Source organism: Rhinolophus ferrumequinum, chromosome 20 (assembly GCF_004115265.2).
Source record: "Rhinolophus ferrumequinum isolate MPI-CBG mRhiFer1 chromosome 20, mRhiFer1_v1.p, whole genome shotgun sequence".
NCBI lineage: Eukaryota > Metazoa > Chordata > Mammalia > Chiroptera > Rhinolophidae > Rhinolophus > Rhinolophus ferrumequinum.
In genome coordinates this window covers 20937634-20961055 of record NC_046303.1, presented here as the reverse complement: position 1 = coordinate 20961055, position 23422 = coordinate 20937634, and the positions used below count along the sequence as shown (strand labels likewise).

General features: G+C 35.6%; 1 protein-coding gene across 8 annotated transcripts in view; it reads left to right on the top strand.

Annotated features, from left to right (window-relative positions):
* The window catches only part of HDAC9 (histone deacetylase 9), a 664661-nt gene that overhangs the window by 177661 nt on the left and 463578 nt on the right, over positions 1–23422 (top strand). For 7 of the 8 annotated variants that reach the window (XM_033088745.1, XM_033088749.1, XM_033088746.1 and 4 more), the window contains exon 3: positions 13397–13459. In XM_033088745.1, coding sequence (XP_032944636.1) covers positions 13397–13459 — 63 coding nt within the window. Of the gene's footprint in view, positions 1–12818; positions 12994–13096; positions 13161–13396; positions 13460–23422 lie in introns of those variants that run through there. The other variant, XM_033088752.1, reaches the window with a different exon arrangement.

Below are 23422 nucleotides of genomic sequence, written 5' to 3'. Positions count from 1 at the left end.
CATGAAATATTCTAAAACCAGACAACCTGATCCTGGGGGCCATGGAGTTTCTGATTTGCCAGATCGTTTTAGGAAGGGTGGGTGAATAGAAAAGAAAAAGGCACAGAGGGGCTAGGCCTGGAGGAGTCTGTCTAAAGTGATGGTGGCAGGTTGAGAAAAGCACTTCCTATATGTCAGAGCAGTGGAGGGAGGGGGAATAAAGGGAGTTTTAGATGGTCAGTCTGTTCTGCTACAACTCTCGTCCATGTAACAAAAAAGTAAATCAAATGTGATTGGTAAATAAAAGTATAATAAAATGTGATAGGGATAATAAAAGTATAAAGTGTCTATGGATTCATATGTGATTTCTTCTTCCAGGCATGGGGAACCAGAAGAGTAGAAATACAATAATAACTTTCAATAAGAAAGGGAAAAGGACAAGCTATTGATTGGGCTGATACATTGACTACTGGAGCCATTGTGACTGTACTTAAGAACTAAACACTAGTACCTGCATCCAGTGAGTCCCTCACTCAGATGCATGTGCTCAGCCTTGAGCAGGAGGCACATCTTCCAAGGCCCACCTAAAAGGCAGTCCCTGCCTCACCCTCTCTCAGCATTGGCTCAGCAACCACCACTCCTCTGCCATGTCTTATCTATTCTATTTTTAGTTTGAATGTCCATCCACTGTGGCAGCCTGTGGCCAAGCTGAGCTGAAGGTTTTTGCTTTTTGGGGTGCAGAATGGGAGGGTCCAACTTATTTCCCAATTAACAATGATAAATATTAATAGTAATATTAAATTATGCTAATGATGATGAAAATAATGGTACATTTACAAAACAACATAGGTTTTGAACAGTTTGCTCATGACTGTCATCCCATATACTAGTTATTTAGGGTGCATATTTAATAGAATATGAATTTTTTTCTGGAATGCAATTATTGTGTTATAGCTGGCATGCATGTATTGTTAGGGGCCTATCATTTCCTTATTGGTATTCAAAATTTATAAATAAGAGACTTACCTTACTTGGATATTACTTTTGGTTTACTCAAATGTGTGTTCGTAACCAAACACTACTGTGAACTACTGAACTCTATGGGACAATTTTATAAGGGTTATACTTGGTTCCATTTATTTTGAGTATCAGAGTGTTTGTCTCCAGTAGTCAGGGTTTACTCCAGTATCCATTACAAAACCTAGAAAATTTCTCTTTAACTCAAGGCTTTAGGAAGATCATAAAATGATTTAATGTGATACATTTGCATAATTTATTACATAAAATAAAGCAAAATTATGTATGAAAAATGATAATCCCTGATATGAATCTTCAGTCCTGTCTTAGGACTGCATAGCTAAGTCCAGTCTCAATTTGTTACCTGACACAGTCCGAACGCTGGAGTTTTTCTTCTGAGTGGCCACATTATAGTCTGATGATTTTTGTATGTTTGTTGCTCCCCCACACCAAGACCCTTGCCATTATTTGCAGAAAAATGATTAGGCTCTGTGTTGCCTGTGAGTCACTTTAAGTGCCAACCACTCACCACTAGCATTTCTTAATGGCTTTCGTTTTTTCTGCAATATGTTCATCAAATGCCTGTTTCAGTTGTGTATTCCTGAGGCATGATCGCACAACCCAGAGCCTCTTTAATTCTGACCGAGCTCTGCATTTTCTCTGCAAAGCTGGGGCAATGGAAAAGATCAGATTCTGCTCTTTCTGGCAAGAAGAGAAGATGTCTGACCTAAAGACCGGGGGAGACCCATGGATCCTGGTCTTTTTTAATGGATGCCAGCATGCCCTATTATCCTGTTAAAGGGCCTTCCTGACTGCCACAGTTCAGGGATGACTTTTTAATGCTCTGCCCCTTAGGTGGATATTGTTTGTATTTTTTGTCTTCATCTTAGCCATCTTTAAGCACTAAATATTTGACATGTTATTCTACTATTCAAATATTAGAAATTAATGTGACAGAAGGGTAAAAATAAACCTATTAGAGGATTAAAAATATACATTATGAAAAAATATTTGTAATTTTGTCTTTGTAATTATGAACTAGTCCTTCATAATTCATATTGAGCCCTTAGTATTTATTTTTAAATTTATTTTCTGGAGCGGCATGGTACATTGTCAAGGACACAGTTCTAGGGTTCAAATGACATGATTTCTATTCCTGGGCCACAAGATAGAGTGTTACAGAGTGAATATTAACACCCAGGTGTGCCACACTGCCCCCTTTGGTCATCCTCACTTCACTTGAACACCTAAGGCCCTTTTTCCCAGGAGCCTTTGGAAGAACCAATATTTGTGGAAGGAAACAATATTTGTTGTATAAATATAGGAAACTCTTAAAATTAAAAACAGAACAAAGCCTAGTGTATTTTTTAAGGTATTGGTCAGAAGTGTTACTTTTCCTGCAGCTGCAGTTTTCCAATAAGAAAAATAGCCAAAGAAATAAAACACTGACTTATGTATTTCATGTATGCTACAAAGATAGATGAAAGAAGGGAGGATGAGTCAGGACACTAATGGTAAGGAAATGGTGCTTATCTTTGATAAGCTGCAGTCTAATTTCTATGTGCAAAAACAAAGGTGTCTGAGGGTGTGTGAATAAACGTCTCAAAAAGAAGGTGATGGCTGCTGAAATGAGGGAGAGATCATTTTAAGCAACTAGAAAGGACATTTGAAAAAGCATTGATGTACAGTTGGGATTGTGAAGAACCTAATGAAAAATGAGACAAGGTTAAAAATAAAAAGGGAAAGTAACCCCCCAAAAGGATATCTGTTTAATAGCAGATGTATTTTGATTTATGAAGTCTGTCAGTAGACATCATTATTGTCATGATCATGGGATTATCCTGGGGAAAATGTGCTTGGAATGAAGAGTGGCCGTGTTGTCTAATGCATCTTCTTATTCAGTGCAATTCCATGGTAAGAAGCTTTATTCTGGAAAGTCAAAATTATTACTGGGTGTACATAGCAATTCCTGGGTGATTTTTTATTTGAGGAAATAGTTATTTAAAATTTTTACAAATAAGTATGTTTTGTCCTTTCTGTCAAATTTTCTAAGATTGATGCTACATTTTTCAAGTTCAAAGTTAATAGATTTTCTTATTAGAAAGGCTAATAATATATCACGACTGTCTATGTGTACGTTGTACTCAATAGCACAGCTTCAGAATTTTGAGTATCATCTTTATCTTGCACTTTCTTATCAACTAATTTGAATCAGATATATTTGGATGTCTGAATGTCAATATACTCTACTATTTAATAATTAAAACACCCTTGAGATGTTATAATAATCCATGACTCATTTGAAAATAGAAAAAAAAGAGTACTTTAGGTTTACCCTAATGATTGGATATTTACAATAAGGCTATAGGTGTTATACCATGAGATACAAAGGGAGCCAGCCACATTATCATAGACCCTGAAAGTAATTAAGAGTTTTCATTTCTCATTCCACACATTGGTTTAAATTTCTATTTGTTTCAGGTAATGCTATATTTATGAGTGATCCTGTTTTGAGTAGAAGTGCATATTTTAAATGAAATGAAATACCTGAGGATTTTAAATGCTGTTTCATACTAGTGTTTCCCCTCAGCTTATGAAAGGGACAGCATTAACTTAGGGTTGAGAGTTCCCTGTCATTTGGCCCTCAGAACACTAATTACTCCCAGACTTTAGTTCACTTTAACTAGGTTGGGTTCCATCAAGTCAATTCAGAATTATGCATAATTAAAATGATCAATAAGTAGTAAATATTTATCCAACTAAGGTCTTGAATTTAAAATAAATTAATTTGGCTTCCAAATAGGCCCTTCTACTAAGTAGTGTGGAGAATTTCCTTTAGATGTAGCCAAATAAGAAGACTACAGCCTCCATTTCATTACCAAAAAAACAGGTTGTTATAGCTTTAGGTGAAATAACTAATGTTAGGTGTTGATTTTTAAATAGACAGTCCCTGGGATCTGGAATGAAAGCATTAGCTGGTGGGGGGGGGGATGCATTGCGATTAGATGGCAAATGCAGATATAATTCAGTGTATCCAGTGAAGGTTCTGTGTGTCGTGTGAGTGTTGTATTAATCTGTGTTTCTCCTATTAAAATATCGGATGTGACCTTAAAAAGTAAACATGGCAAATAGCCTGGCATGTACCATTGACGCTCTTATTTGTTATTTCCATTTTTTATTTTACAGTGAGTTATTGAACACACCTGATTTATCAGCCTGGAGAGTTATATTAATATGATGAGAATGTCCATTCTGATTTTCCTTATCTAACTTTAATGTACAATTTTTTTTATCTTTAGGAAACAGTGGAAACTAATTATATTCTTTTTTACAATGTTATACTTGACTTTGAGAAATAGGAATTATCTTAGTTCAGAATACAGAAGTCTAAGTAGGCCTTCCATTATTGACTTCTTGACTTGCGTATTAATAATGTGCTATAATAATAATAACTACAGTGTACTGAGTACCTATTATGCTCTTGTGATAATGGTAGACATTTTATATTCACTATTTCTAAATATTAAAACAACACTGCAAGGCAGATGTTAAGATCCCCATTTCTTAGACGAGGAAATTGTGATTCAAAGGTTAAATAACTTATCCAACCTATAACTGGCTAACAAGTGACAGAGACAGAATTCAAGTAAAATTCTGTCTGAATTCAGAGCCTCTTCTCCATCCAATTAGCCACATCGTTTAGAACGTTATGCAGTTGCCTTCATCTAAAGGAGATTTCGTGGTTCTCATGAATTAAACATAAATTAATATCTGAAACTGGAGTTTCCACGTTTTCCAGAATATATCCCTCTATGATTTACAAAATATGTGAACATAAAGGCCCTCCTTCAAAAGGTGTAGACCATGTAGGATCACTTTAAAACTGAAAAGGAACCCTTGAAGTCAATAAGAACGTAAAGTGAAATGTCTTTTGATTAGCGCTTTGATGTTTTTAGAAGAGTCATGTCACTGTGTCCTGTAGAGGAATTGCAACAGGAGCTCGGCTGGCCAAAGAGAACAGAGCCAAGGAGGACCTTCAGAATACAGGAACGATTGTTGAAACTTCCCAAATCCATTTTTAGTAAAAATAGCTTCAATGTACAAATGGAAATATTTTAAGTAAATTCCGTAGAATCTTGAAATTCTAATTTCTCATGTTTAATGCTAGGAAAATAAAGCAAAATAGCATTTATAATCCCTATGTTTTATATTGATGATACAAAACTTAGGTATGTTTACAATATTGTCCTGAAAAGTACTGTCTGTAATATAGTTATCATCCTTATCTGTCTGGGGAGGTGAGCTCTTCTGAGAGAGAAAAACGAAATCCAGAGGTTGTTAGATTTGGGGGAGAGTGGCAGGCAGAATGGGGAGGGATGATGCAGAAGATGGTAGATACCATTTGCTTGATGTTTATTTGTGAAATAAATATGCGTGGAAGTATATAAATATCAAACCCATCATGTACATTTGTGTCATTCACATATACGCATTAACCAGCCCGTAAACCAGCATATGTTTTACCAGTCTGTGTGGAACAGGCACATAGATGAAAGACATTTCTCTGTTCTTGACTTGCCAAGGTCTAGTGTGGGGAACAGATATGTAACCAAATTATAAAAATACACAATGATTTATGTTGCGATAGAAGTAAGGATGAAGTTAGGTCCTCTCATTCATGACAGCTCAGGTCTGGGGAGCTTTGCCAAGGAGTTAATGTTTGGGCTGAATTTTGAAGGATTTACTACTTTTTTGCTCTTGAGAAGATGGTGAACCAGCAAGGACTGAGATCTCCGTTCTGTGAACTTACCAAATGCAAGACTTTTCTGTGAGGTAAAAGGGGAAAAAAAAAATTCAAGAAACATGTTGTCTATAAAAGCCATACTTAAAGGGAAGCAACGGGTTAAAATGAAAGGATGAAAAAAGTATCTATCTTGCAAGTGTGAACTAAAAGAAAGTCTGTTATACTAATTTTGAGGTTAAAAAACAATTTAAAGGACAAAGAAAGATACTATAGCCAGGTTAAAATGAAAAGGAGTTTCACAGACAGAATAGAGTGGAAGAGCACTCTGGATTACAAGAACAGCATGTGCAAAGGTCTGAAAGAATGAGGGATTTGTGTGGTAACACCAAAACATCGTCTGTGGCATGAAGTTTGAAGAAAAAGATAAAGGATTAAGTTCTTAAGTCAGATTGTGATAAGAACATGAATGGCCTTAGAGTTCATGGTCCCTGCTCTTGTCACTGAAATAAGTGTCTTAAAATAGGAAAGGTTCCATACCCCTGGGAAGTCTGATAAACTTAGTGATATGGCCAATTGCAAATGTTTGTACTTTAGTTATAGTCCATTGCTATAAATATTTTGATCAGTCAAAAAAATAAGTAAAGTATGTGTTGGGTGCTTGCTCTTTCTTGAATTTGGTAGTTGGCACCAAACTAGATCAAATTATGAAGTCAGAATTTAATTGCAACATGAAATAAATGTTGCTATTTTCAGAGGCATAGTTTCTGGCATTCTCTTCATTTAACTTGGTGATTGTAATGGTTTGGTATGGTTAATATCAACTTGACCTTTATGGCAAGAAATGACATGAAAAGCTCTGGGTTGATTTTTTGATGTTTGCCGTAATTTATGTTAGCTTGTGGAAATCACTTTTATCACACCTCTCAAATATAGCATCCAAGCTACATATCACTATTCATTTTGGTGGACAGCATGCTATGTATTTCCAAGAGGATAAATATTAAAGGTTCAGCTACAGTAGGAGACTTACTTTATAGAATAATATAAAGTAAAATTGAGTCATACCAAATAGCCAAGATCAGAGGGCTAATTTTACTTAACTAGAATTCTTTCAGAATTTTTATTTTCATAGCCCTGTAGCCAAAAATAGTGTTTTGTCTTAAAACTAAGAATTCTATTAAGAGTCTCTGGTTTCATAAATATCTTGTACATACAAAGTTTAGTAAACATAGGATAGGTTGGTCAAGGGTGGTTTGTATTTCAAAGTCAATGCTGCTTAAAAGAGAAATGGTACTTTGTCATCAGTGTAAAATATTACAAAGATTTCTGGTTGATATGTAATGATATTTACATTGACATATATATATATATATGCACATATATATGCATGTATATATATATGTGTGTGTGTGTGTGTGTGTGTATACATATATATATATATGCACTAATGTGAAATAGTTTTTGTATGTGAAATATTAGTTTTAGAGTTACAAAAATAACAATTAGAAGACATTTGGTCCTGTCCAAAATGTCTACGAAGGTATTTGGCCCATGTCAAAAGGTCCTTGATCCTTGGTCCTGTCCAAAATGCCCATGGAGATATATCATCCACACCAATTTGAAATGTAATCCCTGAGTATATTTGGTCCATGCCCAATGGCCCTTGAGATTTGTCCTGTCTAAAACATCCACACTTTGAAAATATCTCTGGGTTCAAATAGGCCATAACATTTATTTATACTTTTGGTTTGCAGGATTAATACATAAAATATACTATCATGGTTTTTTGGTCCAATAATTGTGTTGTGGCTGTACTGCCAATAATAATCCTTCTTGGCTCTGTAGTGTAGCTAGTAATTGCATATGTGGTTAGGTAGATGGATCGAGGTTTGAATCTTGCAGAAGAGTGGGGTTTATATTAACTGTGCCTATAGAGGAAGAGCCCTACAGTTAGAGAAATGCACAGAGGACAAGTCGAAGATGGGATCTCGTGATGCATGGTGTGTTAATGTATCAGCAAATACCAAGGACCTTTTGGCGTGGACCAAATGTCTCAGTGACGATTTGGAAGGAACAAATACGCTGTAGAGCAGAAATACTGTACATACAAAGTGTAAGAAAACATTGTGTTATGTGTCTCAAGTGACTTTTGCAAAGAAGGTTGTCTGAACATATATTTTTTAGAATTTGGAGTCAGGGTGGTATAATCAATTGAATTCTCCAATTAAAAATAGGACATGTGGACACTAGCCAATGTAACTGATAACCATACTTTTCTAAAAGCTCAGCCATCACTGCAGTTATGAGATCAATTAGTATGAAGTGGACCTACAAAGGCAGTTTTTGTTAATTTCTTAGTGCCAACATCTTTAAGATCCTTCATAAGAAAAACATATGAATACTTAATTCACTCAAAAAATATTTGATAACTTTGTTTAAATTATACCATGTAAGATAATTTCTGTTACAGTCTGACGTCTGACCTTTTTTTCAGTGGTTATTCTATGTTGTGAAACAGCAACAAGGCAAATAAAATAAATGCAAAAAAAGAAAGTATAATTAAACTGCTCTTGATTTCAACAAGAGATCTTTTTTTTAGACATGCATTTACTTAGCTTTTTAAAATTATGATTTATTATTGATTTGAAGATCATTCTTGAAATTTTAATAAGAATATGCTAAAATGAAAAAGAATGAAATATTAGATCTTACTTACTCCAGATCACTGGTCTCTTACTAGGATCCTTTGGAAAAGTAATCATTTATTGCACAGATACTTATCTAGTAACACACTACACGCAGGATATTATACTAACCTCTGGTAATATTATAAGAAGTAAAATTACTTTAATTTGCTAAATGAAGCATCTATAGCTATAGGTAAGGCACTCAATATTTAATCGATTACATAATCTTCGTTAGAATTTATATACGGTTCCTTGAAAAAATAAGCCAGTAACAGTTTTCAAGTATTTTAATAATTGTGAATTAAAGATCCATACAATATTTTATTAACAATATTTATAGTAATAATACCTACTATTTATTGAATACTTTTTGACAGATAATGATACTCTGTAATCTTCATAAAAGCACTGTAGGTTTATTATTTTGAATCCATGGTTATAAATTAAAATTCAAGAAATACTGAAATAAAATCTAGAGGTAGAGAGTTTCTTATCAAACTTATAATAATTGCTTTGACTGTATGTCTCTGAAAACTGAAAATTCCATTAAAGTAGAGGCTGGGACATTCTTGTATACATTTATATCTTCAGGGCTTGCACTATATGAAATAGTTTTTTATAAAACACACATTGCTGATGTGTTTTCTCAAACCTTTTATCTGCTCTTGGGTCCAGGCAACATTTCCTTATTTGAAGACCATTTGGTAACCAATTAGGTTGTTTTTGTGAGAGGAATCACTTGTATAATAAATTGAGTATTCACTATTTAATAAGAATTGGTGATGTTCCTCTAAGATATAGAAAATTCAGATAAGTAAGCTACTTAGTTCAAAATAAAAATTAGTACACTGTACTTTCTCTCTCCTTTCTTATCCTTGTGAGTCTATAGGAACCAAGTCTGTTGCCTGCAGGCAAGTGTGTATAACTTTATTGTTTTGTCAATAGTTTGAGAAATATGAGGCCAGAAGAAGAAGCAGCAACATGAATGAGTGGAGGAGTTACAGTTTTTGGTGATTAATTTATAACTATCCTGTAAAGTGCTATTCAGTATATTAGGCAAACAACTTTTAAATCTTATTGCCTAGATTCTAGAGTCATTAGATTTGATACCACATGAAAAGTCTATGCTTGATTACAGATGAACACAGGATACATTATTGTGGTAAAATAAATCAGGTTACAAACCATTCTTTCCAGTGGCGTCTTTGGTCATCAACCTAGACTGATTTGAGAAAGGTTATTGTGAGCTATGGTCTAAGGATATTTCTGGAAATATGTTTATGCCATATAGATTTTTTAATACATTTTTTTTGTTTTGTTTTGCCTGTAACCTGCATAAAAAGAATTGGAATTTTCATAATTACTTTTGAATGACATTTTGCATTAGGATTTGATCCCCATTCCTATTTTCTATTAAATTGGAAACCTGTTTTTTTCCCTCTGTTCTTTTTCACTTTTTATTTGAATAAATGTAAAATATAATATTTAGATCAGCTTCCAAAAAATTTATTAAATTGAATTAAAATTGATTATATTGAGATATTAAAAACTGCCTATCTAATGTAGGTTGATATTTGCATTAGCTTTTTAAGGTTTGTACAATATAAAATTTAGTATCTTTTTTTTCCAAGCCAGTAAAATCAGTTTTGTAAATGCCCAAAAAGAGACCTAGTCACATTTCTTTACCGACATTGTTGAGATGATGTGAGAAAAATTAACTCAACAGTCTTAATATTTAAATTCTTGGATAATGGAGCATGGTAATCAATGTATTTGGTGGTGTTTTTAATGATAATTATTTTTTCAGAAGTAACTGGTATTAATTGTTCAATGTCTTTTCACTATAAACTAAGTTTTTGTTATCAAGCATTGAAAGACAAGACTGCTAACGGGGAAAACAAATGCTAAAAGAATTCAGGGATGAAATATAAATAAACCTCAAGTTAAATAACTTGTCAAAGTGAAGAAGGCACATTATTTATACTATTTTATGTGGAATGCCCTTTCCTAGACCCTCTGAGAAATAGGATAATTACTAACTCACTCTTTTGGAGTTTTATTTTTTATGATTATAAAAGCTGGGGTCTTTTGTAGTTTGAGGGTATAATTTAAGTTTAACATGACACATGATATATGAGTGTATTATGTCAGTACTGGGGTTTTTGTTATTCCTTCATATGCTTATCACTACTTTGCATATTTTGTTCAAAATCACTCTAAAACAATTAGATAATGATTCCATTTTTCATCACTAGATAACATTAAAATTTATTCTGAATATCTGAGATAATTATTTGCATCCTGATAGTAAGGGACAAGACGGCAGACTTGAGAATGTGAATGCTAGACCTACTCAGAGATGATCTGTTAGAAACTAAGCAAGAGTCTTTAGTCACAACCTTGAGCAAGTCTCTTTACTTTTTTCATGCATAAAATAGGGAGCTTGTTTGTACTAGATGAATGGATTTCAATTATTTTTTTTCTTAATGTAAGAAGTTACTATTCAAAAGAAACCTTACATCCCCAAATGTAAACAGATAAAAGTGAGGCTTCCCTGGGAGGGGGAAGAACCTTTGCTGTGAGAGAACACTGTGAGAAAATTCCCAGGTACTTCAGAGAGTTTGAACACCACTGTAGACAACCTCTAAATTTCCCCCAAGGCCTAAAATTATATGGTTGGTTACATCATCTCTGAGGTAAGTTACCAGAGCCACAGTATTTCTATCCCTTGCGTTTTATACATCAAATTTCTTAATTTAGTGAAAGTTTACTTGTAATATCAGATGGAATTAAATAGTGTTTTCCACTGACAGGAACGTAAGATTTTTCTTGTTTAGCTTAAGTAAATGCAGTTTGGAATAACTCCTTCTTTTTAAATCTTGCAATTTATCTGTCCAGATAAAATTTGGCGAGAAGTAAGCGTTAATCTATGAAAGTAGGAAAATGCAGCGCCATTTTCTTCAGCAGTGGGTTATCTGCCTGATGATTTAACAACTTTCCTCGTTTCCACTAAAACTCCATGTCCTCTTTTCCTTTCCCTTGTTCTACACTCTGTCGTGGACCAAAATCCCTCCTCTATCTGATCGTTCTGGGAACCTTGAAACACTCTGCTTTTTCTTCTTCCTTCTCTGTTAATACTAATACCTTAGGAATTATCTAATTTACAAAAGGAAAATGACCCCCTCATAATCAGTGGGTTATTACTTTGGGGTTTGCCCATGGGCGTGGCTAGATGCTAGCAACTCAGTTCGTGATGTAGAATTTATTGCTCATAAAGAAATGATAGCATTAGTAAGTGGAGGAGTTCACAAGAGACTATAGAGTTCTTAGTACTATATACTACATGGGAGTTCATTTACTTTATAAGTGAATTCCTCAATGTGTGTTGTTCTGGGACTCTATCAACTATTATGGATGCTATTTCTTTTAGAAAATTAAGCTCTGTATTTCAAGCAACCGAGGTAGAGGTGAATGAAAAACATTCATAGTTATTCATGTATTGATCTACAGGTGCATGTGTTGACTAATTCTGCATCCATCCATAAGAAAGCACCCACACTTTCTCTTCCTTTTGCAGGTAAACAATTTAGACTGAGGTTGAAATAGAGGGAACATTTTCAGGTCTAAGCTATTTTTTTTTTTTTAATTTCTATGTCATAGAGACAATGCAATAAAATCGATAGGGGGCTACTACCATCATATTTAGATTTCTGAAATGGACAATTGCCTTATATAAATAGCAAGTGAAAAAAATCAAGTCAGTCCTTTATAAGCATTTTATTCTGGGGTGTGCTTATTTTCCAAAAACTACCTCTACTAAATCTCCTGTCAGTCTTGAAACTAGAAGGCAAAAATGCTTCTAGTGCTACAGCCAACTGCAGTGTAGCCAGAGAAACAGGCAACAAAAATAGAACACCAGGATTGCTGTGCGTGGGTGAGGCAGAAACCACATTATGAGCAAAAGCTTCCAGTATTATTTTAGAACCAATACAGAGCTCTGCACTTCTCTCCTCTCCCTTCCAAAAACACATACTACAAAAATAAAATAAAATGAAATGTATGTGCATTTGCCCTCTTAGGATTGTTTCTTAATTTTGATTTTAATTTTTCTTTTTCTTTCTTTCTTTTTTTTTATTTTTTTGCCTTTCTTTCTTTGGACGCGAATCGCCAATAGGGAAACAGTGTGTAAAGCAAGCTTGGAGGGAGGAAGGAGTTAATTGCTTGTAAGGCCCTGCAATAGAGAATTATGGTTTGAAAGATAGAGGCTGGACAGCTGGGTTTGCTGGTGTATTTTTAAATGCATTAATGCAGGCTCCAATCACTCGGCCAGGCTTGACCTATTTTTGGCTCAGGCCGACCATTGTTCTATTTCTGTGCCTGTGGGCCATGCTGTTGTTGATTCATATGCAAATGGATTATCACTAGCTTTAGCCAACTTGAGCGGAGCGAGACCAGAGAGGAGGAAGACACTCACAAACAGATAGGAGAAGGGCACCGGCTGAAGCCACTTGCAGGACTGACGGTTCTTGCAACGAAACTCTAGCAGCCTGAAGAACTTTAAGCCAGGTTTAATTGGTTTCTTTTTCTCGTGGGTAGAGTTAATATTTTCCTACTTGTTCTGACAAAGCAATAACCCTGAAGCACATTCCTATTTCCCACCTGCTTTTAGTTTCCAGGATAACCTAAACTCCAGAGCCATAGCCTCCACCTGGTCCTTTCTGCTGTGCACACAGGTTGGTGACATGGGAAAAGTGACCAGGTCCTTTGAAAAAGTGTCTGTCCATCTTAACAGAAAGAAAATCATTGTCGAAGTTGATTCTCTGCAGCTTCTCCGTGAGGAGGGAGGACCAGCGGGGGTAGCTCCTGGGGCCCGTGCACTGAGCAGAGATGAATCTTTCATGTAGCTGAACTAAGAGTGATTGGAATATGCTGCAGACAATTTACGAGAGTGACTCGTGTTTTTCCTCAGATGGGGTGGCTGGACGAGAGCAGCTCTTGGCTCAGCACAGAATGCACAGTATGATCAGCTCAGGTAAGAAGAGCCTCTCTCATAACTGAAACATTTTACGCTTGAAAGGGGGCTGACTTGGGAAATGCAGCTAAGAAAAGCACCTCTCAAGGATTTGCTGCTTTTTGGTGTTGGTGTTGCTATTTTCTTGGTGCGTCTGTAGGGTTTAACTTAGATCCCTTCCATTACTGTTTCTGTGCATATTCAGTCTGGTGAGGGACGGCTGCTTCTGAATGAAATCGCACAGCTTTTGATGAAGGATGGAACTGAGATAAGTAACATGTAGTTGGGGGTGTTTTGCCTTACTCTGCAACTAGAAAAAGGAGATCAGTACTGATTGATTGTAAGTGTATTCCAGTGGGACTTTAAAAAATCAGGTAAGTTCATACTGGGGCTTCAGTTTAAATTGCAACCTTGGCTAGCCTGATGATTTTATATTTACAGTGTGCATACAGAAGCACATCTATTTATAGACCTACCTTCTGAAATGTGTTTGCTAGGGAGTTGTGAAGGTAGTTTTAATGTGGATTTTTCTCATCTGCCCAAAATGAAACTAATTAGGATGAAATGAAATTATTATTAGCAGATGGTTATTTTCATTTTCTTCAGAGCCATTTGGGGAGTCTAACATTGTCAGGCAGATGCGAAGGCATAACACACATGTATAGGTGTTATACGCAGGTGCAATGTTTAAAAGAATAACAGTAACAGATTCCAGTTTCTGGTTTCTCTGTGTATGTGCTTGTGCCTTCAAGGAGATGTGCTGATGAGAGGTGAAGCTTGTCAGCTTTATTTATTTATGTTTGTTAAAAAGAGGAGACTCTCCACACAATATCACTTATTTGTCATTGGTGCTTTTCATACTTATTTCCTCTAGCTAGTTCACAAAGATTGGGGTTTGCTTTGGCCCTCTTCTGAATGCTTCAATCTGAATCGGCTTCGCTCTCCTCCCTCACATCTTCTAAATTCCTATATGGGCTTAATCATAATTATAGACCACCACCTGAACTTCCATGATAAGAATGCAACATAAAGCAGTGTATAGTTGGTATAGCTAGGTATGAAAGAAATATTCCACAGGTTGGCATGATGTCTATTTTAATGTTGAATACCTTTCCACCTATGGATCAATGTTTCAAGCAAGTTTTTTAAAAACCTCGATTAGTTAATGATGATTTTAAGAGTCTTCCGTTGACCCAGTTTTTTCATGGAATTAGAATAAAATACCAGTTTTGTACAATTTGGCATGTTTACACTTCAGTGGCAGGAATTATATTAATTAGTGCTGTCTGTTTATCTAAAGCAAACACACCAGAATTTCAGTACAGTTTGTTATCTTCCTGGCTGTAAATTTGACAAGATCTTGGGGAGGGTTCAGCTGGTCACTTAACTTTTGCATTTTATTCTTTAAATATGGACCAACTCTTCAAAAGTAACTATTTTAGGTATCTTTTCAGTAGTATACTTTATCCTTTGAGTCCTGTGTCTGTGCTGCAAGTTTTAATATTTTTTCATAGGGTGGAATATTTTTTTTCACAGAGTGGTGCCTTTCAAGCAGCAACTGTCTGCTGACATCGAATCTTGCTACAGGTGTTTGCAAGTTCACTGTTTCTCAATGCCTTGGACAATCGTATCTAACTTTCCTCTGATTTTAGCTGAGATTATCATTTTTCCGACATTTAATGATTTTTATACAAAGTAACAGTATTTTCAAGCAGGGCAGTGCTTGAGACATGCTATGGTCAGTTCTACAGGAAGCAGCATTTAAACCGCAGCTATCAAATGACACGTGATGTAGGTTGACATTAACACCCAAACCTGGCTGCTATAAAGAAGGAGACTGCAAATTCTATTGATTTCTCAAATTTGAAACATAAATACATTTACCTCCTTCCTATCATGCTATTTAATGTTTGATTTTCTTTGCTATAATATGTCCTTCAATTCAATTCCCCCAGTTTTTATTGTGTACTTCTTCTGAGGAACAGGCCTTCAATCTTGGAGTCACCAGGAGTGTTTTACAGAATACTGATGCCTGGGTCCTATCCCCAGAGTTTCTGATTTAATTGGTATGGGAAACAGCCCCAGTGTTAGGATATTTAAAATCTCCCAAGCAATCCTAATATGCAGCAAACTTTGAGTGTCACTGATGTGGGGAGAGGGGAAAGTGACATTGATGCTGGCGACATATTTCAGTAGGGTTTGCCCTTTAAGTTCATTGCTACATTAGGAGTGTGTTTGTCTTAATTTAGGTGCAAATCTCCTTTATCTCCCTTGTGGATCAGTGGCATGATGTGATTGATAGGCTTAGAAATGGATGGAGTCTTTGGATTTGAAAGACAGAAAAAAAAATAGATGGTTGCAGTACCGAGTGCGGGAGAGAGCACTGTTCTAGGAGTCAGAAGCTCTGTGTTCTGAGAGCTGTGCTGCTAGCTGGTTGTGTAACTGGTGTATGTACTTGTAACCTGAAGAATGATGGTGCCCTCCTGATTCCCTCTTGGCGTTCACAGGAGGGTCAGATGTCACAACATGTTATTATAGTGTGTACTCACTACTGTTATTACTAATTCTAGAGAATGAATGTAGGCTCCTGGCTCTTCAATAAGGCGCTGTTTCACTGAACGAGGTAGATGCATTAGGTTGTGTGTCACATGGGGGAATGACTGTTTTATTTTGTAGCAAGTTTTCTTTAATCGTATAAATCAGCTTTCTCTTTTTCTTTTTGGTTTTCCTGGTCTGATAAGAATTAAATTCTTCTCTTGCGCAAATGGTGACTATAAGTCAGGGTAGCTAGTGTGTGTGCGTGCATGTGTTCTGTGAAATGTCTCATTACATAATAATCAAAGGCAAAGTAGTTGTCGAACATGTAATTGAACAGTGAAACCCCAACAGCAGATTTCTTGAGATTAGTTGTTTTAAAAAGCTTTGTTTTGCTGTTAGCCATTGCTGTACAGTACCCAGTTGTTATTCTAGTTCTATTGGATGCTATGCATTAATGCATTAATGCCGGCTTCAATCACTCGGCCCGGCTTGACCCATGTACATGATTTTTATTCAGAGATCTTTATATACCATTGAATTATAATTGTTTTATATGGTTCCATTTTTTCCTAACATTGACCCACCCAGGCTAGACGTGTTAGGTAGAACTAGGTGGTAGTCTGCGAAGGTCTTTTTATTTGAAAAGCTCTATAATACTGAATCTTGGAATTCAGTAAGAGTGATACATTTTGCCAGGTCAGTCTCTACTTTTGTGGCTCGGGGGGCCACTGTAAGTGATAACTGTGGCCGAAACTGAAGCAAATATTGACTCCAGTCCCTCAGCAGTAGCTGGCAGCTATGGGGTGTTCTCCTGTTGCCAGGCATGTTGCTTAACACGTCGGACAGCAGAACTGTCCAGACAATATTGGAACAATTATTGTGAAAGAATTTCCTAGAGTTTGTACAGCATTAATGAAAAATACATATACAATAAGGACAACTCACATTTCATTCTTATTTTAGGGGAGAAAAGAAAAACATTTAAAACTAAATCCTGAATTTCTTTTATGGAAACTGTATCTTCACCCTTTGAGAATCTCTTTCCCTCTCTTGGTATGTATCGTCAAGGGGAAGGGAACATTTTAGATTCAGTAGTCATTTACGTCTCCTTGGAAAGCAGAATCTAATTATGAAAATGTAAGTCTGTGAAATGCTCCTGTCATGTCAAGAATCACTTCTGGTATTCCCCATAATTACTGTTTTGCTGTTCTTTAACTCAGGTAATCTTCACTTAAAGGCTGTTATCTATTTGAACATTTGATCGGTAGCAATCAAACAGCTAGTTATAAATAGGCCCATTGAGAATGGGGACAACAATGAGTATTTTTTATTTCTGTGGATGACATAGGTGGCATAATTGTTATGTCCATTAAGTAAGAAAATTCAATAAAACCCCTGAGAAGACTAAAATAGACCCAGATTATGAATTTAAAAATGGTGATTTTTGATTTTGGAGATAAGAAATTTGAAAATGTACCACCTAATATCTTACCACTGATAATGACGTGATCCTAAAATAGTAGAAGCTAGCAAATACCCCTCCCCACAGACAATATTAGTAATAACTGAGCAAAGAAAATGATGTGATCTGAAGCGATGTACATACCTCAGAAACTAAAAATCATGAGAAAATGGAAGCAGGGGTCTTTGAAAAGAACAGAGAGACCTAGCAGGGCCTCCTTTGAATTTTACTAACAAGATGACCACTTCTGGAAAATTCTAACGTTCCCGAATCTGGAGAGATGCAAACTGACCGGATATCCTCCACTTTTATAGGGTTTTTGTTTATTTTTATTGTTGCTGTTGCTTCTTCTGACTGAGGAATAGTAGAAAGGATTCTGGAAGAGAAACTAGAGAAATGGGGGAAGGTGAACAAAACTACGTCTCTGGAGAAATGAAGGCTTCAGAGCAACACTCTAAATTGGGAAAATGATCCATAGCTCTTTGCAATGAAATACCCTTCCCCAACTAATCTTAGAGATTCCACTAAGAAGAAAACTTCAACTCGGTTGAATCTATGGAATTAATCGCTTCCTACAAATAGAAAACTTTAATGAGAATATAAATTCCATAAAACAAGAACTCATCAAAGATGAGATGATGAAACAATAGAATGAGCTGAAAAAGGATATTTTAATCTAAGGAAACAAATTGAGAATGAAAAAAGCATGATGATTATAGAACAAAAATATTCATTATAAATAGCAGGAAACAGAATAGACACCAGTGACAATTTCACCAACAAAGAGGAAAGGCTTGAGACAATCAGTGGGAATGAAAAGGGGAAATGGATTAAAGCAATTGGAGAGAAGTCAATAAATAAGAAAGACAAAGGCAGTATAACAAAAAGAGTATTTATGTCCTTGAAGTTGATATTCCAAAACACTTAAAAGATTATTTTGTGAAAATGAAGAAAGATCATTTCACTGATAAAAAAAAAATTAATCTGCAGATTGAAAAAGCTCCTGTCTTTTAGGAAAATTGGCTGCAAGTGCTCACCGCAGAGTCATATCCTGACTGGGCCACTGAATTTCAAATGATAAATAATTCTTCAGGGGTTCAGATCAAGCAAAGATCTATGGTGGGGGAGGGTGTGAAGGAATGGCACGTATGGGCCTCAAGAAGACTTAGCAAACATATCCAACACTCATTGCTAGAAGATAGTGAAGGAAAATCTCTGAAGTTCTAGAAGTACAATCCAATATGCCACCCTTGCAAGATGTTATTAAAATATAGAGAAAATAGGTGTGCAAGTTAGAAATAAATTCTCAGACATGAACTAGGCTGCTTGACAAGGAAACCCACGGCGAGATGGACGTAAAAGCAAAAAGTGGAATTCGTGGGTAGAGAAAACATAGTAAGATTAATGGGACAACACTAAATCCATTTAAACAACTATGAGACTGTGGTTATAGGACAGAAAGCAAATTTTATAAAGTAGGGCAATGTAAAAATATTCATAAAGCTTAACCAATATAAGGCATTGGGGAGAGGTGAGATGGAGGGATGTGTGAAAGTGCTGATATCTTCTCTGAGCAGGGACAGACTCCCTGTTGCTTAAAATAGAAACATACAGTTAAAAAAAATAAAAAGACTCCAAACACTGATTTTTAAAAATGGTTTCTTTATATAACCTTAGAGAAATCTTTTTGGAAATAGTTCCTCCTATAGGAAGGAAACATTTAGTATGTCTCTGGTCCCCTCGATTGCATTTTTTAATTCTGTTAAATTCATTTAGATTTAATGATTTTTAAATAAAAATAATATTGCTGATATGATCTCGTTTTTCTAAAAGTTATTTTGTCTAGCTATTCATTTCCAGAAGAATTCGTATATAGATAGAAAAACTAGGAAATATTGTGTATTTGTGGTGGTTGTGGTGCTGATGGTAGGGGGACTTTTGCTTTCATCCTCAGACATTTTTGCCTTTATGCATTTTTATTATATGCACATATCTTTTAAACAGTGTTTCTTACACATCTATACACAAAGCTACTACGCCACGGTACTAACACTGATTAATGGTTAAGTAGTAGGTATATTAGTTAAGTTGCCTTCCGCTGCAAGTGACAGAAAATCGTAATCAGACTGACACACAAGGGAATTTATCATTTAGTGGAATAGCAGGATAGTTAGGCAGGTGGTCAGTATCCATAGCATGCAGGCCCTTCATATGCCTCCACTCGGCTGACCTTGTACTTGGTGTCCTCACCAGGCTGTTTCCCCCAGGAGCCACAGGTGGACTGTCACAGTTCTAGACCTTGCATCTACTTATGCTTGATAAATTCCAGAGACGTAGAAGAGAAACCTTGCTTTGGGGGGTGTTTTCTTAAGGAAGGAAGTTTTACCCAAAATGTCTCCAAAAGTAAATCATCCTTCATCATGCATTGGCTAAAAAAGCATCACCTGCCCATAGCCAGTCATTGAAAAGAAAAATAGGACCACCATGGGAGCTCCTTAGGGCCATGCCAGGGAGGGTGGATGCTGCCACTAATAATTTAGTTTCTATCAGGAAGAAGAAAGGGCGAGAAGAATGGATGTTTGCTAGGCACCAGCAGTATTTGCTACAGTGTGTATGTTGGTGGTAGAAATCTCCTTTGTAATTTTCTTTACTTTGTAATTTCTCCAAATATAATTAATTAAGTGAAGGAAGTGTACTATGTAATTTCTCTTTCAACTGAATTGTGGGTCTTCATTTTCATGAAGATATACATACATGTAAACACTCAGATTTTTGGGTTTTTTCCACTAGCATTGAGTAGAAAGACTTTCTTATTACTATCTGTTGTTAGAAGAGGCCCTAATAAAGAGACTGAAGTTATTGTGGTAGAAAACTGGGTCTCTGTAGGTTGTAAGTCATTTTTCTAGAAAGGAGGAAAATCAACATTGTGGACTGGTGCATTACAGGCATTTATTATAAGTTTGAGTAAAATATTCCTTTGAAGGATATGAAGAATATTAAGAAATTTATCTAATCATGTATAAATTTTTCAGTACATTAAAGGAGGAGTATCTTAAAAATATTTGGAGTGCAATTTCTTTGCCGGTATGTTATAATTATTACATTTTATAGTAATGAACGATTTTAACAATCTGGAATGGTAACTGCATTTTAACATGTTTTTTCCTGAATTGGATACTTTGAAAACAATTTAATTGGAATAAAAGCCCATGAAAATGGCTTTAAAAACAAGCTTTCTCTAGATGAAATTCAAAGGTATTTTGCCATGTGCTTCAAATCAGTGTGGCAGTGCTGCGCTCTTTTCCGTTCTTGAAAGGAAGTTGACCTGTCCGTGGTTAGCTTGGGATGCATGGTGTCCTTACTGTGGGGAGTTTTCCCTTTCCTAATCTAAGGAGGTTGACAAGCAGGAGATGAAAGGATGAGAAAATGCCTTGTGTACACTACTTCCATTTTTCTTCCACTAAGTCAGTTATACAAAACAAATTTAACTTAAACAAGAATTTCTACAATATTAAATGACCTACACTTTTAAGTGTTCCAGAAATAATTATGTTTAGGGTTACTCTGTACTGCTATGGTTTATGACTACAAATTCTTATGTTTTATAAAAATATCAATTTCATTCATTATCTTACTGTTAAATTTTCCATCATAAAATAAGTGATGGGCCTTTATATATAGTGCTTTTAAAATACCCCACAATTAAATCCAATGAAAACTACATTTAAGGAAGAAGGAAATTTACCAACCACAGAATGTAACTGGTCATTTACTTATGATTAAACTCTTTGCATGTTGATAAGGTTGGAAATACCCCAGAACTTCATTTTCTTGCTTCTTCCCCTCATGGTCTACCACTTGTGTTAGAAACGTTCGGTTTATAATTTATATTCAGTATTGACACAATTGTAGACATGTGGGTGTCATTTCCCAGTATTTGAAGTAAGTTTTGGTGGATGTCTAAGGCATGACATTTCCAAACTGGGTGAAAATATCAGAATGTCATAAAGTTTTTTGTTTTTTTTCCAAATTTGAAATTAAGGACAAACGAATAAACAAACAAAATGAAAATTTCACTGAATTTCCATTAAATTATTTTGTGGCCTGGGAATTCTTGCTTTAGTAAGAACATGTTCACCCAGAATGTTTCCAGGGAACCGCATGTAGGGTGAACTAGAAAAGTTCTTGGTGAATTGAACACACATTTAAAATTTATTCCTCGTGGTGTTTTTCAAGTCTGCTTACAAATAAAATTCAAGTGTGTATTTTGTATTTTGAATCCAAGATTTAACATCAGGAACTACTCATGTTAGATTCGAAAGAAAAATTGTCACTATCAGTTATCATTACCATGTTTTTTCTGCCATTTCAACTCTGATCTACTTTAGTCTCGATTTAAAAGGTCGATGATTGGACCCATATTTTTCCATTATTTTTATCATTGTCATTATTATTATTGATATAATAAGCTAATGTTTCAAAATATATTCTGTATCAGATATTGTTTTAGCCTTTAATCCTCTCCCCAAGTTACAGAGGCCTGCAGTAGTGGCTGTTGCAGCAATATTCAGATTATGCAAATGAGGAAATAGATTCAGAGGAGTTGACTGAGGTTCACCATGGCCAGGAACTGGCAGGATCTAGTTTGAACTTGTTTTTGTTTACCATGCCCCTGCCATTTTTCCTCAAAGAGGAAAATATTTCGCATAGGATCATATTTGTCCTATCTGTTTGGTGCTAAGAGTCAGCTATATTTATAAAGAAACATTGAGGCACACTTCTTAGTCCTGGAGGTTTAAGGCACAGATATACCTTAAACTATGTTAAGAGGCTTGCTGGAGGAGCCTTGTTTCACATTCCCAGTGTTTGATAGTAAAATTGGGTGAAGTTAGCACTCACCAGGACTGGGAGGACCGTCAGGCAACCTCCAAAGTTCCATGATGGGGACGGATGCTACACAGAGTAATGAGCAGGCGCTGTGGACAGACCCAACACCCCCAGTGTATGGGGCCTACGTTTGCCAATGCTCACGATAGTCTCGTAAACCATAAAGGTAGGGTTTGCACCACTTCAAAATAGCCAATTTTCACTGCTGGATTTTAGCAGAAGAAGGTGTTTTGTGTTGTTTCGTTTTTCTTTTCAGATGTTAGCGTGGTGGGGTTCAGTTTCTTTTGACCAAAATGTTTGAATTTTACCTGCCTTGGTGTTTAGCTAGAAATAAGGGGAAGAGGAGTTACCAGTAAAGCCTGTGTCTCTACTCAAATCCTGATTTCAACATGCGACAGCAAATTCTAGAGCCAAAAGAATGATCTAGCTAACAAAATTTAGATTCTACCTATTTTGAATATATATTGGTCCAATTTGGGTATTTTGGGTGAAAACTCTATGGCAATGTTTGCATTTACCAACATGATATTATTATGTTTTACTCTATCTTGAGTTAAATTTTTATTTCATTGGGTGAATATTGTATGTTCTTCAGGCGACATGCATAAAATTCACTAATTAGATACTAATCCAATTATTTAAGAGCCAACACTGGTTTCCATCAACTATTCTCTATAATCTTATTTGCTGAGAGAATCTGGAGCCATTTTTATGAATCAATACATTGTGAAAGCATTATTGATTGCAATTTTAATGACCAGCATAATTTATTACCTTCCTAAGGGACAGAAGCTTTCAGAAGATCATTAAATGCATTAAAATCTGCAAATGCCCACACCGCTGTGGCTCTCTTTAGCAGGCTGACTCCTTTGGGTCAGTTATTCTTAGCCTGGGTATTTCTATCTTATGGCATGGCAGGTCTAAGATTAGCTTGTTAGGCGTTATCATGCCATCTGAGTTACCTCCTAATATAACTCTACTCTGGAATGATTATTTATAGAAAGAGCATTCTGTCATTTTTGGGTTATTTCTAGTAGTTTAAATAAAGAAGAATAACATTCAAGTGAAACCACAGATTCCTTCCTGCTGCCAAAACA